The following is a 17,043-nucleotide window of genomic DNA, read 5'->3' as shown; positions in this document are numbered from 1 at the left end:
AGGGTAAGGGGACACAGGCCAAGGCAGCAGCTGCGAGGTCCCACCCCTCTTGTAGCGCCGTGAAGCTAGGAGGGCCGCCTGCCTCTTGGGTGCCAGTGAAAGTGCGTCTCTACAGGGGACTGGCTGGTGTGTCTGTGCCAGGTGTCTGTGTGTCCGTATGGCCTGCGTCCCGTGTCCCTGTGTCTGTGCTGTGTTGATGTGTCCATATGTCCACACCCCCTGTGCAAGGGTGGCCTGGGCCTGGGAGTTGGGTGACAGTCAGAAGCGGGGGCTCTGTGTGCTCTGGGACCCAAATCCCTGCGTATGTTATGTAGCTGTAATCATAATTTACATAAAAACTTGTATTTTGCCTTTTTCTTTTTGTATAGCAGCATATTGAGGTAAAATTCACATGCCACAACGTTAACTTTTTACAGCGCATAATTCAGTGGCATTTGAATGAGTGTGGTCATGGTATTGTACACCCATTGCCACAACTGGGTTTTAGTACATTTCTGCCGTCCTCCCAAAGAAACCTACCCGTCAGCACTCACTGTCCCCCCCACCCCTCCCAGCCCCTGGCAGCCTCTCATCCTGTTTCTGTCCAAGGGTTTGTCTGGTCTGGACATTCACACAAACGCAGTCGCGCACCGTGAGGCCCTTTGTGTCTGGCGTCTCTCACTAACATGTTTTCAAGTTCTCGCACGTGCGTCAGTCCTCTGTTCCGTTGTATCACAAACACGCTACGTTGTTCTGTGCTGTCGCCAAATGAATGACCACCCAGTGCCCCGTTCACGGCCGTGTGTGTGTTGTATTGTATTTCTCTGTCGCTGAACACTGAGATGTTTTATCTGGGGTTATTAGTCATAATGCTGTGATGCCTGTCTGTAATTGCGGCTTCTTAATTTTGCATTATTTCCATGGGACAGATTCCCAGAGTGGACTGGTTAAAAGTGTTTAAACATTTTAAGGTATTTCATTTTGCCACGTTGTTTTCCATCCAAATGAGAAGCATCGGTTTACATTCCCACCAGTTGTATTGAAATCATTAGTTTCACAGCGGCTCTGCCACCACGGGTGTTATGTTTCTAAAGCTCCTATTAATTTATTGGGTGTAAAATTAATACCCTATTTTTTAAATAAACCTATCGCTTTGCCAGGTTACCTTCCAGTTTCCATTACTGGTGAGTCGGGATGTTTCACACATTAGTAAATTGTGTTTAGTGTAATGAGTTATCTCTGTGGATTCTTTGCCATTTGGTTTTGGGAATTTCGGTGCTTCTTCACTAGCAGCTGTGGGTGTGCACTTCCCGCCAGGCACGGAGCAGGTGTGGAGCTGGAAGGAGGCACTGGCTGGTCCTGGAGGGGAGGGGAGCTGACACCCCGCCCCCACCTCCCTCTCGGGCTTGCTTTGCCACCTTGCTTTCCAGGATTTTCCTGAGACTTCGGAAATAGTGGCACCAGGAGATACTTGCTGAATACAAGGATGTGTGCCTTAACTACCTTTCTGTTACCGGTGTTCATATAACATCTGTAATTAAAGTACCTCAGAGTTAACGTGTTTTGTCTTTTTTAATCTCAGTGAAGGGTGAACATTTTTCTTTTCTGTATAAATAAAAAATACTGATTTTCTCACTTTAAAATGCCGATCTAGGAAAGAATAGAAAGCATGACCCACAATCTCACTGTCCTGAGATAACTTCTGTTAATATTTTGAGCTGTTTCTTTCCAAGTTCTTTCTATGTGCAAGTTTTCAAACTACACAGCTGCTATCATCCCGCGGGGATATTGAGGGCGTCCAGCCTCCAGCATGAGCAGGCCACCCCCACACAGAGTGTGCTCCGAAGGCACGATTCTTCTGTCATGCGATGGGCCTCGGTCACCCCCTCTTGTCAAGCATGTGGCTTATTTCCAATTTTGCTTTCCCTGATGAGACCCCAGAACATACATGCATCTTTAACACACCTCTGATTACTTCCTTGGGACAAATGCCTAGAAGTTGGATGATGGTTTATTTCGTCTCAGTCATATTTAAAAATTCTTCCGTTTCCTATCATTTGGTTATGCTTCTGTTATCACAGATTCAAGTGTTTTTGTGTAACAAAACACTCTGTTTTGTTTTGGGCTCTGTTTCTGTTTCGATCTGAATCCGTTTGGTGCTGTCTCTCCACATTGGTGGGTGGCCTAGTTGCTGAGCTCAGGGTAGGCCTTTAGGAAGTATCTCGTTGAAGAAGTTCTCTAGTCTTGCCTCTTCTTTCCTGAAGCTTTCTTTAACTTTTTGCCCATTTAGGTTTCCAGACGAGTTTTGATATTCCTTTGTCGTAGTTCAAAGAATTCCTTTTGGGATATTGTTTCAATTATTGAGAATCTCTACATTGATTTTTGGAGAATCAAATTCTAAAATGCTACAGATACAAACCTGTCCACCCAGGAGTACAGTGTATCTTGGCATCTATTCAGTGCTGCCCTCTTTTTGTAAATAAGATGCTGTGGTTTTCTCTCGGTGGGTCACTCGTATTGTTAAAGTTGTTCCTAAGTGGCTTGTATTTATTGATGCCAGTGTGATCGAGGTGTTCGGTGTCATTGTATCTCCAAGCAGCGATGTCTGGTATCCCTTAACTTTTGAGTATTTATACTCCGGTGTGGACGCGGGCTCAGGCCGTCTCTGGGTGGGGCTGTGCTTTTGTGTTTGCCGACGGCAGCTTGCAGCCGGGCCTGGCTGTTTTTCAGCCCAGATTTCTCAGTGTCGGTGGGATGACAGCACCTGCAGCTTGCTTTTCTCTCTTTCCTTTTGGTCTCACTGTGCTGTACTTTTCCTTCGAGGTCCTCTCGCTGTTTTCTGTCCCCTGTAGGAGTTGAAGTTAGGGGCCTCGCACACCTGCAGGGCGGTGTTCAAGTCGCTGCCGTTGGCCTGTGGGCCTCAAAACCTGAGCGACACCGGAGCCGCCCACAGGGCTCCTTGCACCCTGTCGCTGGGCCCGCGTCACGTCCCCCACGAGGCTGATGCTGCCGGTCCTGGGACTGCACTGTGAGAAATCTGCTCCTGACCAGGCTCCTGGGACTTTTATCGTTGTCTTCGGAAATCATCATCTTATCTATTCAGTTCCTGATTTCTTACTCACGTTCTCTTATGTTAGTTAGAACTCTTTAAGAAGATTGAGAATTCTGGTGGTAATTCTTATTTTATCATCTGATTTTAAAGGAAAACCTTTGTGATAAATGTGGGTTTGTTGGTACTCTTGAGAGTGGATTTTGAGCATGGAAAAGATTATTCAGAAACTGTTTTAGTTCCTAAACTCAACATCCAATTTCTTAAAGTTACAAATCCAAAAAAGCAGTTCTCTTTAAAAATTTTAGATGACTTTGTGACAACATGGATGGCCCTGGAAGACGTTATGCTAAGTGAAGTGAGACAGAGACAAACACTGTATGGTCTCACTTACGCTTGGAATCAAAAAAGTACAAAACAAAGCGAAACACCATCGGATTTGTGGTTACCAGAAGTGGGAGTTACGGGGAGGGGGAGCTGGAGTAAGGTGGTCAAAAGATACAAACCTGCAGTTATACTATAAAGATAGTAAGTACGAGGGATGCCCCGGGCACCATGGTGTGTGGAGCTCGTGCCACCGCGTGACAAACAAGCAGGCTGTGAGGACTGGGTCCTAAGAGCTCATCACATCTCATTCACATTTCTCTGTGTGCGATGATGGGTGTTGACTAGACCTGTCGTGGTGGCGATTTCACAACAGATGTAAATCAAAACATCGTGCTGTGCACCTGACGCTCATACAGTGATGTATGACAATTACATCTCCGTAAAACCAGGAAAAAAATTTTTACATTCAGCTGATGAAAATTTATACTCATACATGTAACTATTTTTAACAGTGACTTTCAAGATGACTCAAATAGTGTTTTATCCCATTTCATAGACTTAGTTAATGTCAAACATTTAAAATTTCATTTATAGGGGCGCCTGGGTGGCTCAGCTGGCTAAGCATCTGACTTCGGCTCAGGTCATGATCTCGTGGTTTGTGAGTTCGAGCTCCGCGTCGGGCTCCGTGCTGACAGCTCGGAGCCTGGAGCCTGCTTCGGATTCTGTGTCTCCCTCTGTCTCTCTGCTCCTCCCCTGCTCATGCTCTGTCTCTCTCTCTCTTAAAAATAAACAGTAAAAAAAAAAAAGAGAATATGATTTTATTTATAAATTTAACTGGATCTTCCTAAGTGCTTAAGAATTGTGTTTCCAGTAAGTTTAAGTATAAGTATGGTGAATCATACATTTGTGTAAATGTCCCAACACCTTTTACAGATTTATCAAGGTTTGAACTTAACATCACAAGTCTAAGTCAATTTTTTCATTCCATTTATAAAGTCGGACTCACACGGTGAATGTGATGCTGGACGTGACCGCATTCAGCATGTTGGCGTGTGCTGACACATTCTGTGTTTGATCCTCCCAGGGTTCGATGTGATCGTCCACTGAGGAAACCGTCTCAGAGCAAATGAAGCTGAGGCTTCCTTCCCGTTCATTTTGGTTGCCTTGTCGGCCAGATTCTTTCCGGAGACACCGGTGGCCACGACAGGCACTTCTCAACTCAGTACTGGGGTCTTAGCACTTGTGGGTGCAGCTAGGCTATAATTCTGACATCGTGGCTAGATTTTGTGTTTTTTATGTTTCTTTAGATTATAGACACATTCTTACCTGCATCTAAACACCTTTGAATCCTTCGCTAAAAAACAAAGAGTTGTTTTCCTGTCCCATGGGACCATGACCGCTCTGACATATCTGGCTACTACTTCTGAGGTCCTTTACTGACATTTCAGGGTCTGTCTGTGGGTATCAGGATGCCTGGTGGACAGAAGGCTACGGGTGAAGGAAGGCATTACTGTTCCTTCTTCTTGGGAATGATGCTGGAGCTTTCCAAGTGACGTTCACTAGCCGAACACCTGCATCTTTCCTAGGCTAGACTCCACTCACCGAATGCCTGTGTGCTAACACGTGTCCACTCCCTTGCGTTTCCTTGTAAATCGGCAGTTACATCTGGAGATTTCTCTTAGAGAAATGAAACATTGCAGTTGTGATGGAAGTCTTCTGGGTGGTTCAGTCGGTTGAGCGTCATGATCTCACGGTTGGTGGGTTCGAGCCCTGTGTCGGGCTCTGTGCTGACAGCTTGTAGCCTGGATCTCTCTGTCCCTTCCTCCTTGCACACTGTCTTCAAAAATGAATAAATGTTAAAAAAAAAAATGGAAGTCTTCTGCATACACTCCCTCAATCGAATTCTGTTCTCTTTCTTCCCTTCTCTTTCACGTTCTGGATGTAGCCACTGTCCTGATTTGTGGTTGTGATGCCATGCGTGTGTGAGTATTCCAGGTCCTCCCATATATGTCTGTATCCATAAATAACATACAGTGTTGCTTGCATGACTTTAATTGTGTGAGCGTGATATGTATTTACACACACATATAACTATTTCACAACTTGCCTTCTTACCCTTCGACATTGTTTTAGACATTTTCCGTGTTAGTAGTGTGCAGGCTTATCTAATTTTTACGTGCTCACCCATTTTTTACTCAATAATATTTCACCGCGTACACGTACCACAGTTAATTTCTCCTCTCTGCTGCTGCGAGCACGCCTGCACGTTTGTCTGCAAGCGTTTGTGTGACGTGTCCAGTGTGCAGTTAGAAGTGGTTTTCTGAGTCATAGGGATGCTCATTTTAAAGTTTTCTAGAAGTAGCCAAATGTTCTCCAGGACGGTTCTACAGTTTTCTCTTCTGCCCTCAAAACTGTTGCTTGACATCACTCGGCTATGACTTGGCTAAACTGAGGAGGTGAAATGGTGTCTCTTCTTTAGTGTGATGTGAACTTCCCTGTCGCCAGTGGTTTTGAGCTGCTTGTCTCTTTTGCAATTTGCTGATTTTTTCTGATAGGTTATTTGTATTTTTAATATGAATTTATAGGAATTCTTTATGTTTTCTGGGAACAAATTCCACATCAGTTATGTACATTGCAAATATCTTTTTGTTTTCTCTGTAGTATCTTTCATGGTTTAGTTTAATTTATCAACCTATTACTTATGGTTTTGGATTTTTATGTCTTCTTTAGAAACCTTTCCCTACCTTGCAATCACAGAACTATTTTCTTGTTTGTTTCAAAGTTTTAGAGTTTGCTTTCTGACATTAGGCTTCTTTTTATTTTCTAATTTTTAAAATTGTGGCAAAACACATACACCATGAACTTTGCCATCCTAGTCACTGTGAAGTGATGTTTAATGTACTCTCCTTGTTGTGCAGTCATCGGCACCGTCCGTCTCCAGGACTCTGTTCACCTTGCAATTCTGAAACTCTTCCCCAGTAAACCCTAACTCCCCAGCCCTGCCCTCAGGCTCTGGCAGCCTCCATTCTACTTCCTGTCTCTATGATTTTAACGACTCTAAGTACCTCACATGAATGGAATCAAACAGTATGTGTGTGTGGGTGTATATATATATTATATATATATAATATTATATATCATATATATTGTAATATATATGTATATATATACATATATGTACATGTACATATATGTGTGTGTGTGTGTATATATATATATATATATATATATATATATATATAAAATTTTCTTTTGACTGGCTTATTTTCCTCGGCATTGTGTCCTCAAGGTTCAACCATGTTGTATCATGTATCATGTATCATGTATCATGTATTAGGATTTCCTTTTTTTTTCAAGGCTGATTATTACGTCACTCTATGTAAATATCACAATTTGCTTTTCCCTTCATCCACTGATAGACACTTGGATTCCTCCCCCCTTGTACCTATTGTAAGTAACACTGCTATGAACCTAGGTGTACAAATATCTCTTCGAGACCCTGCTTTCAGTTCTTTTGCATACCTAGAATTAGAGTTGCTGGATCAGGTGGTAGTTCTATGTTCAACTTTTTGAAGACCTGCCATACAGTTTTCCTCAGGGGGCACACCATTTTACTTTCCCACCAGCAGCGCATGGGCTCCAGTTCCTCCACATCCTCTCCAACACTTAATCTCCGTTTGTTTGTTTCTTTTTGTTTTTGTTTTCTTGAAAGCAGACATCCTAATGGTTGTGAGGTGGTATCTCAGTGTAGTTTGGATTTGCATTTCCCGATGATTAATGATGTTGGACATCCTTTCATGTGCTTATCGGTCAATTGTGTATCTTTTTGGGAGAAATATCCATTCAAGTTCTTTGCTATTTTTAAATTGGGCTTTTGTTGTTGAGTTGTAGGACTTCTTTATATATTCTGGATATCGATCTCTTAAAAATTTTTTTTAATGTTTATTTATTTTTGAGAGACAGAGACATAGTGTAAGCAGGGGAGGAGCAGAGAGAGAGAGGGAGACACAGAATCTGAAGCAGGCTCCAGGCTCTGAGCTGTCAGCACACAGCCCGACGTGGGGCTCAAACTCATGAACTGTGAGATCATGACCTGAGCCGAAGTTGGACATTTAACCCACTGAGCCCCCCAGGCGCCCCTTGATCTCTCTCATTAGATGAACGATTTGTGACAGTTTTCTCCCATTCTGTAGATTTTTTTCACTCTCTTGATAGTGTCCTTTGATGCACAGAAGTTTTAAATTTTGATGAAGACTAATTGATGTGTTTTTTTCTTCTATCGCCCGTGATTTTGGTGTAATACTCAAGAAATCATTGCCAAATCCAATGTCATGAAGGTTTTCTATGTTTTCTCCTAAGGGTTTTATAGTTTAAGGTCTTACATTTAGATAAGCAAAAGACCCATTTTGAGTTGCTTTTTTGTATCTGATATAAGATGAGGGCCCAACTTATTACTGTTTTTTTCCTTGCGGATATTTAGTCTTCCCAGCACAATTTAGTGAAAAGATGATCTGGTCCCTTTTGAATGGTGTAAGCACTCTTATTGAAAATCAATTGACTGTATATGCGAGGATTTGTTTCTGGGTTATTATTTTATTCTGTTGGTCTGTATACCTATCCTTATCCAATACCACATTGTTTTGATTACTGTTGCTTTGTAGTAAGTTCTGAAATCAGAATATGTGAGTCTTCCAATTTTGTTCTTTTTCAAGATTGTTTTGGCTATTCAAGGTTCCTTGAGATTCTATATGAATTTTGGGGTGAATTTTTCTGTTTCTGCAAAAATTATTGTTGGAGTTTTGACAGAGATTGCATTGAATCTGTAGTTTACTTTGGGTAGTATGTACATCTTAAAAATATTAAGTTTTCCAATTTATGGATATAAGATATGTTTTTTTATATATACAGTTTTTTATTTGCCAACTATTCAAAAAATTAAATTAAAATAAAACAAACCATAGATTTATTTTGAGAAAACTGATCTCTTTACAATCATTTGGGTCCTCTGGCTTGTATACGGGGGGTACATCTTGGATATGGGATAGTTTTAAGTTTGTTTAGTGTTCTTCAGCAATGTTTTGTAGTTTTCAGTGTACAAATCTTTCACCTCCGTGGTTAATTTTATTCCTAAGTATTTTATTCTTTTTTTTTTTGTAAAGTTTATTTATTTTGAGAGAGAGAGAAAGAGCATGCAGAGGAGGGGCAGAGAGAGAGAGGGAGAGAGAGAATCCCAAGCAGGCTCCATGCTGTCAGCACAGAGTCCGATGTGGGGCTTGAACTCATGAACCATGAGAACATGACTTGAGCCGAGATTGAGTCAGATACTTAACCGACTGAGCCACCCAGGTGCCGCCCCCCGCCCCCAGCCAAGTATTTTATTTTTTTTGATGTTATTGTAAATGGATTAAAAAAGCTCCCTTTTTTTGTTTGTTCATTGCATTGCAGTGAAACACAACTTATTTTCTTGTTTTGACTTTATATCCTGAAGCTTTGCTGAATTCATTTGTTCTGGTGATTTTTGGTGGATTTTCTACAAATATAGGATTTTCTCCATTTGAGATCTGTTGGGATTTTTATTGGAATTGCATTGAATTTGTAGATTAATGTGGTGGATTACATTAATGGTAATTCTACTATTGAACTATTGTTATGTTGCTATGACAACTCAATTGGCCATTATATACTCTTAAAATACGTACTTTGGAATTTGGTTTATTTTAATTTTTAATTTAATATTTGTGTTCATAATTGAGATGTGTGTAAAATTTTCTTGTCCTTTTCCAGTTTTGATATGAGTTGGGAAGCTTTTCTTGTATTTTTATTCTCTGAAACAGTTTGTATAAAATTATCTGTTCTTTGGTCATAGAACTCGCTTGCAAAATTGTCTGGGTCTGATGTTCTGCCAGAGGAAACCTGAATCCAAATTCATTTATTATTATTATTTTTTTAAGTTTATTTATTTTTGAGAGAGGGAAAGACAGAGTGTGAGTGGGGAAGGAGCAGAGAGAGAGAGAGAGAGAGAGAGAGAGAGAGACAGAATCTGAAGCAGGCTCCAGGGCTCCCAGCTGTCAGCTCAGAGCCTGATGTGGGGCTTGAACCCACAAACCATGAGATCATGACTAAGCGGAAGTCGGATGCTTAACCAGCTGAGCCACCCAGGCTTCATTTTTGTGAATGGCTTTGGTAGGTAGGACTCTGAGGCGGCCCCCAAGGTTTCCATCCCTGCCTGTGGCCATCTCCCCTTGAGTGTGGGAAGGACCACGGATATGATAAGATATCACTGCCATGGTTAGTTTATAATCAGTTGACTGTGAGCTAACCAAAAAGGACCAACCTAATAAGGTGATCCTTTTAAAGGGACTGGGCCTCTCCCAAAACAGAAAGTTTAGAAGTGTGAGAGGGACTGTTGAAGGCCAGGTTGCAAGGACCTGAGTGCTGTCTCCAGGAGCTCAGAGAAGTCCCCAGCTGAAAGCAAGACAGTGGGACTCCGTTCACTGTGAAGGGTCTGGGAAGCGTGACTTTCCCTAGGTTGGCCTCCAGATGAAGGCACAGCTGGCTGACACCTTGATTTCAGCCTCGTGAGACCCTCAGCGGAGCACACAGCCACAATGACCTACAGAGCTGTGAGCTAATGAGTGCTATTTCAAGTTACAAAAACTGTGGCCAGTTTTTACACAGCAATAGAAAACTAATACAATTGCTCGTGGCTTATTCGGGTTTTCTACTTTTTCAGTTACTTTGGATAATTTGCATTTTGGGGGATATATCCATTTTGTCAAAATTTTAACATTGGCATAAAATTGTTAATAATATTCTTTTGCAATTCTAAAAATCTCTCCTGTCTGCAGTTACATTCCCTGTGTGTAAATACGCTTAGGCATGTGTGCATACATGTGTACGTACACGTGCACTTGCGTGAGCACTCGTGCAGATGCACGCGAGTGCTGTGCGTGTTTGTATATGTGTGTCTGTGTACAGGTGTGTACAGATATGCATACACTCTTTTTCTTGATTATTCTTGCCAGAAGCTTGTTCGTTTTATTAAACTTTCAGATTCGGCTGTTATTTCTCTATTTTCTGTTTTAAGCATGTCTACTCTTTATTAGTTCCATTTTTGTCTTTTCTGTATATTTACTGTTTTTCAAGATTCTTGAGGTATATCTGTGCTTGGTTTATTTATTTTCAATCTTTAAAAAAATCATTGAGGGGCGCCTGGGTGGCGCAGTCGGTTAAGCGTCCGACTTCAGCCAGGTCACGATCTCGCGGTCCGTGAGTTCGAGCCCCGCGTCGGGCTCTGGGCTGATGGCTCAGAGCCTGGAGCCTGTTTCCGATTCTGTGTCTCCCTCTCTCTCTGCCCCTCCCCCGTTCATGCTCTGTCTCTCTCTGTCCCAAAAATAAATAAACGTTGAAAAAAAAAAATCATTGAAGTTTACAAATTTCCCCTAAAACATCACTTTAACTGAACCCCACATACTTTAATATGTGGTGTTTTTTAAATATTTATTTTATTTAAACATTAAAAAATTGGGCGCCTGGGTGGCGCAGTCGGTTAAGCGTCCGACTTCAGCCAGGTCACGATCTCGCGGTCCGTGAGTTCGAGCCCCGCGTCAGGCTCTGGGCGGATGGCTCGGAGCCTGGAGCCTGTTTCCGATTCTGTGTCTCCCTCTCTCTCTGCCCCTCCCCCGTTCATGCTCTGTCTCTCTCTGTCCCAAAAATAAATAAAAAACGAAAAAAAATTAAAAAAAAATAAACATTAAAAAATTTTTTTAATTATTATTATTTTTTTAATTAAAAAATTTTTTTAAATGTTTGCTTATTTTTGAGAGAGAGACAGAACATAAGCGGGGGAGGGGCAAAGAGAGAGAGACACACAGAGTCCAAAGCAAGCTCAAGGCTCTGGGCAGTCAGCACAGAGCCCAATGTGGGGCTGGACCTCACAGACCACAAGATCATGACCTGAACTGAAGTCAGATGCTTAACTGACTGAGCCACCCAGGCGCCCCTAACTTATTTATTTTCATGTTTATTTATTTTTGAGAGAGAGACAGAACACGAACGGAGGAAGGACAGAGCAAGAGGGAGACACAGACTCTGAAGCAGGCTCCAGGCTCTGAGCTGTTGGCACAGAGCCCGACTCGGGGCTCGAACTCATGAACCTTGAGAGCGTGACCTGAGCCAAAGTCAGATGCCTAACTGACTGAACCTCCCAGGCACCCCTAAAAAAAGTTTTTAATGTTTATTTATTTTTGAGAGAGAGGGTGAGAGAGACAGAGCATGAGTGGGAGAGGGGCAGAGAGAGAGGGAGACACAGAATCCAAAGCAGATTCCAGGGTCTGAGCTGTGAGCACAGCTTGACATGGGGCTCGAACTCTCGAACTGTGAGATCATGCCCTGAGCTGAAGTTGGATGCTTACCTGACTGAGCCACCCAGGCACCCCTAAATGTTTATTTTTGAGAGAGAGACAGCATGAACGGGAGGGGCAGAGAGAGGGGGAGACAGAGGACCTGAAGCAGGCTCTGAGCTGTCAGCAATAGAGCCCGTCATGGAGCTCAAACCCACAAACCGTTAGACCATGACCTAAGTCGAAGTCGGACACTCAACCGACTGAGCCACCCAGGTACCCGCGAGTTTCTTCTTATTTTGACCCTAGCTTCATCTTAACTTTTATTACTCGTGCATGGTACTTCGACCGGGGGTGGGGACACAAGGCCTTCCTCACGAGGAGTCCAGGATGCATTCCAGCAGCAGAGCCAACAGGATTGTGGTGCTTTGCCTGAAGAGTGAGAGGGGCGAGGACTTAGGGCTGCAGCCCTGATCTTGCCTGAAATAGACAGTGGGCGAGTGGTGCTCACTGAGCCAGGTGGTGGGGAGGGGACCAAGGCCGGGGGCAAGAACCAAAGTTCCTTGTTCACCATAATGTATCACCTCTGGACTATTTGTTTATTTATTTATTTATTTAAGAGCACAAGTGGGGGAGGGGCAGAGAGAGAGGGGGACAGAGGATCTGAAGCGGTCTCTGTGCCGACAGCAGAAATCCCGATATGGGGCTCGAACTCACCAACTGCGAGATCGTGACCTGAACTGAAGTCGGACGCTTAACCAACTGAGCCATCCAGGCGCCCCAGCTCTGGACTTTTTAAAAGAAGTACATGTTTCAACACTTTTAAACAGTAGCGTTAAAACAAACAAACAAACAAACAAACAAACAAACAGTTCTTTATTGTATGATGCTTGATATGCTATTTTGACATCCAGGTAGCAATGTTAGAAAGGCAGTTGGGTTTATGAGTCTGCACTTAATGATGTGTGTGACTTAATGTGTGTGGTGCTCAGAGTTACGGGGTAGACCTGTCGGGCCTGAGCCCTGGGGCTTCCTCTTCTGGAGTCTGGTGGAGAAGGCCAGGGTGGCGGTCAAGACCCTGAGGGGCTGCCGGGGACTTGGAGGAAAATGAGGGAGTTGACCCAAGGGCAGAGAAGCAACCACTTAGAGAGGGAGACTTGACCATTGGAGTCAGCAAGACAAAGGCTTGAACGGCGTTGCAGGGGAATAGTGTGGGTGACATCCCACGGGGGGACAGGAGGGCGAGGTGGTGGGGACACCAAGGGCTGACCCTCTGCATGAGCTTTGGTGTGAAGGGAGCAGAGAAGTGGCTGTGCTGAGAGGTGGCTGTCTGATCTCCCGTGTTTTGAGATGGGACACCTTGGAATGTAGCTTTCGGCTAATGGGATTGATGATGATGGCTTCCCTGAGTCCCCTGTACCCGCTCTTCCGCCTGCCCCACCCCACCCCGATCGGTGTTCTCCTGAGAGAAGGTGAGGAAGGCTGTGTGTGGCGCCTGTTCGGGAGCCGCAGCCTCCGTTTTACTCGTTTCCGCTCATCACCCCGTCTCGTGAGGCTGCTTGGGGTGCAGTAGGGGTTGGTTTGGGGACCGGGTTTCGGCTTGGATTTAGTTGGAGGGCAAACGCAAGGCCAGGCCAGGTGCCACAGACCACGTGTCCTCTCAGGGTGATTCCGTTTAGCTGGAGGGATGGTCACGCCGGAAGCAGTCATTGCTGACGTTACCGCGAGGACATCAGGACTCAGGGCCTGCCTCGTCCTGCCCCAGCAGCGCCACAACCTGTGGCAGCCTCGTGCTCAGACAGTGGGGGTCGCTGTTGTTGGGAGAAAGGACATGGGTGGTGGGGCCTGTGTTCTCTCACGTGAATGTGGAAACCCTGACTTCCCTCCTTCTCTGTTCCTGCCAGGATCCTGGCCACAGCGGGCACTGACTTTGACCTGCGGACCCTGCGGGCTGTGCGTGTGCTCAGGCCCCTGAAGCTGGTGTCTGGGATTCCGAGTGAGTCTGGCAAAAGCAGTCAGCCCCAAGCCTACCTGGACCACTAACACCCTCCCCCAACCCCACCATGGCCACAGCCACTGTTAAGCCTCAACCAGTGGGCCCTTTGGCTTGGGTGACTTGAAGCTCAGGGCTCCTGACCTGTGAGAACCAGGTGTGAAGAGGCCTGACATTCTCTGTGAAAGCCCAGAGAATGGCTCTGTTGTTTTGCCCTGATTTGGCTTCCCCAGATGGAAACTTTGCTTCTCCTCACACGCTCTGCTACATTTCTAGCTCTTTGCTTCTTTTTCTGGGGTTAAAGCACAGACAAGAGACCGAGCGAGGTGGTAGGCAGGATGCCTGACAAAATAGTCAAAGGACCCCCTGACTTGGCTCAGGCTTGGCAGGGCCTTGGAGAACTGAGGCCCGGTTAAGACATGCTCTTGGATTCAGCTGCTCAAGGAGCCACGCCTGGTTAGGAGCACGGCCAGGGTTACCTTGAGAGGCAGGGGCGGCCCTGACTCCTGTTCCTCAGTCCAGTGGAAGTTTGGTTTCCGGTTTCCTCAGGGCCCAAGTGGGCAGGGACCTAGGGCTATGTCCCCCTGAGGCCGCTGCCGGGGGAGCCCCTGTTCTGCCCCAAGACCCTGCCAGGTAAAGTCTCAGGCTTGTATCTAAGAGCTGGGGCCATGCGGGGAGGGGGTCATGGGGTTGAGCTTCCTCTGTGTGCTGAGTCCCTCTGCCTTTGTGGTCAGTGGTCAAACACTCCTGCAAGCAGGTCCCCTGCTTTGCTTTCTCTAAAGTGTTGGGGCCTGTCAAGATCTGCTCTTCCCTCCCAGCACCCCCTCCCCTCCCCTCCCCTCCCCTCCCCTCCCCTCCCCTCTTAGGACTGTGTTCTTGCTCCACCCAGAGCCCTCCATAGGTCCACACATCTCGCCTGCACCCACCCTCCACCAGACCCCAACTCTGACACGACACGCCCTGCCCCTCCCCTGCGCTGGGACTTCTCTCCGTCTACTTCCCTCTGAGACTTATGCTTGGTCCCCCACCCTGAGCACTCTTGTGTAAGCACGTGCGGTTTCCCCCGACTCCCCACGCTCCCTGCTCCGTCCCCTACTCTGAGGGCTCTCAGATCGGCACCTTGCCCCAGGACCCCCAGTCCTAAGCAGCCCAGGTGCTCGCCAGTCTGCCCCCCCCCCCCCCGCCCCCTGCACCACCCACCCTGCTCTGACGTGCCCTGCTCTGGCTGCTCTGGCCCAGGTCTGCAGGTGGTGCTCAAGTCCATAATGAAGGCCATGGTCCCGCTTCTGCAGATTGGGTTGCTTCTCTTCTTTGCCATCCTCATGTTTGCCATCATTGGCCTCGAGTTCTACATGGGAAAATTCCACAAGGCCTGTTTCCCCAACAGCACAGGTGAGGCCTGGCAGCACCCCTTGGGCTCAGACGGGACCACAGACTCACTCGTCCAGGAGACAGGCACTGTTCTAGGTGCCAGACACATGGGGGCGGGGGGCACACAGCACAACCTGAAAAACACAAAAACGTGAGTAAACACATAAATGCAATGATTACAGGTTGTGGTACTTGCGGTAGAATAACTTGGGAGCCTGCTTCACAGAGATGGGCCAGGGGAGGCCTCTCTCCTGAGGGGACAGGTGCGCAGCGATCGGACTGCCGTTAGGAGGGATTGCAATGTGGCCGCCAGGCCGGAGAACTCCACTTACGAGGCGCGGCCGGAATAGAGGGGAAGTCACGTGGGCTTCATGGCCACGGTAGGGACTCCGAGTCTTCCTCTGAGAGAAATCAGAAGACAGTGGAGGGCTCTGAGTGAGGACTGACGTCATCTGATTGTTCTGGCTGCTCCGGGGGGCAAAGGCAGAAACAGGCTTCCTCAGGAGGGCAACATCTGGACTGGAGAGACATGGCGGCCGCGGCCAGGCTGTTCTGGTGGAGACGGCACAACGGGTTGGGCTCTGGGTGTGTTTTGCAGTGAGGCGGATGAGCCACATGAACGTGTCAGTCGGCGCAGAGAAAGCTCTGACTAAAATTTAAATCGTTCATGATTTTAAAAACGTCTTATCAAAGCACTCTGTAGGGCCAGTGTAGTGAGGCCTGGGCCCTGCAGCCCCCAGCCATCCTGTGGCCACACGTTGTGTGGGCTCTGATCCTGTCTGCCCGGCAAGCAGGGCCTGCGGTGGCTGACTCCAGAGCGACAGGCAACATCTGTGTGTCAGGAGAGCCTCAGTGTTAGTTTGGCTGTGAGAGAAAGGAGCAGTCCGCGTTGTAGTGGCAGGAAGAGTTGGATGTTAGGGGTTTGTCGTTTTTGAGTTTAAGGCGAGCGAGTCCTGAGCGTGTTTAAACAGTGATGGGCAGGTTCCAGTAGGAAGGGAGAGGTTGACCAGTGGTTCCTGGGACGGTTGGTCTGAGCTCAGGGGGAGCCAGACTGTAGGCAGGCGGGGAGAGTTGGTGCAGGGAGGGAGGGTGGGGGGAGCAAGGGAGGATTTCCATTGGTGCTTGATGCCTGCCCACCTGTGATGAGGCCTTCGAAGCCCAGGGGCCGCAGGAGGGGTTGGAGAACCTGGTGTTTCTGGGTTCAGGGTCTGTGCTTCTTTCTTCCCTCCACAGATCCAGAGCCAGTGGGCGACTTTCCCTGTGGCAAGGAGGCCCCAGCCCGGCTGTGTGAGGGTGACACCGAGTGCCGGGAGTACTGGCCGGGACCCAACTTTGGCATCACCAACTTTGACAATATCCTGTTTGCCATCTTGACAGTGTTCCAGTGCATCACCATGGAGGGATGGACTGACATCCTTTATAACGTGAGTTGCATCTTGGCCCTGGGACTGTGGATGGACCCCGGAGCTCCTAGGATCCCATTTGGGGTGACGTTCCTGACCTGAGAGCCTGTGCCCAGCCCCAAGTTCCTTCCTCTACCCTAGGATGAAATACAGGCCCCTTCCTTCAGATGACTCCACCCAGGGCCCACTGTCATCAATGTCAACTCGAACTCTTGACCTAGGTCCTAGAGTCCCCAGGACAGCTTCTCTCATGAAAGTAAAACCGAGGGCCAGGTAGAGAGCCAGCAAAGAAAATGCCAGAGAAGATGCTACTGCTGCTGCTGGTCACATGGTCACAGTGCCAGTCCCTAAGGCTCACTGCAAGCTTGCTCCAAGCTAGGCCCTGCGTGAAGTGTCCTATCCCTGTTAACTCATAGAGTCATCTCAAGAACCCCATGTACAGTGAGGAAACTGAGGCATGGAGGGGCTGTTGAAGTTGCTCAAGGCCCTGCGACCGGTAGGCAGCTTGCTGGGAACTACTAGTTGTGCCATCCCTGCTGGGTTTTCTGGATGCAGGGAGGGAGAGGGAAGCCTGCTGGG

At 46.7% G+C, this 17,043-nt stretch overlaps 1 protein-coding gene across 1 annotated transcript in view; it reads left to right on the top strand.

Moving 5' to 3' along the window:
- Positions 1–17,043, top strand: part of CACNA1B (calcium voltage-gated channel subunit alpha1 B) — a 189,873-nt gene that overhangs the window by 24,026 nt on the left and 148,804 nt on the right. The window contains exons 4-6 of the mRNA XM_047093796.1: positions 13,602–13,693; positions 14,930–15,082; positions 16,295–16,485. Of these exons, the coding sequence (XP_046949752.1) occupies positions 13,602–13,693; positions 14,930–15,082; positions 16,295–16,485 (436 nt within the window). The remainder of the gene's footprint in view (positions 1–13,601; positions 13,694–14,929; positions 15,083–16,294; positions 16,486–17,043) is intronic.

This window comes from Lynx rufus, unplaced genomic scaffold, assembly GCF_022079265.1.
Source record: "Lynx rufus isolate CCGP_SWC_20201006 ecotype Redwood Valley unplaced genomic scaffold, mLynRuf1.p SCAF_36, whole genome shotgun sequence".
Taxonomy (NCBI): domain Eukaryota; kingdom Metazoa; phylum Chordata; class Mammalia; order Carnivora; family Felidae; genus Lynx; species Lynx rufus.
This window is presented reverse-complemented; position numbering and strand designations above follow the sequence as displayed.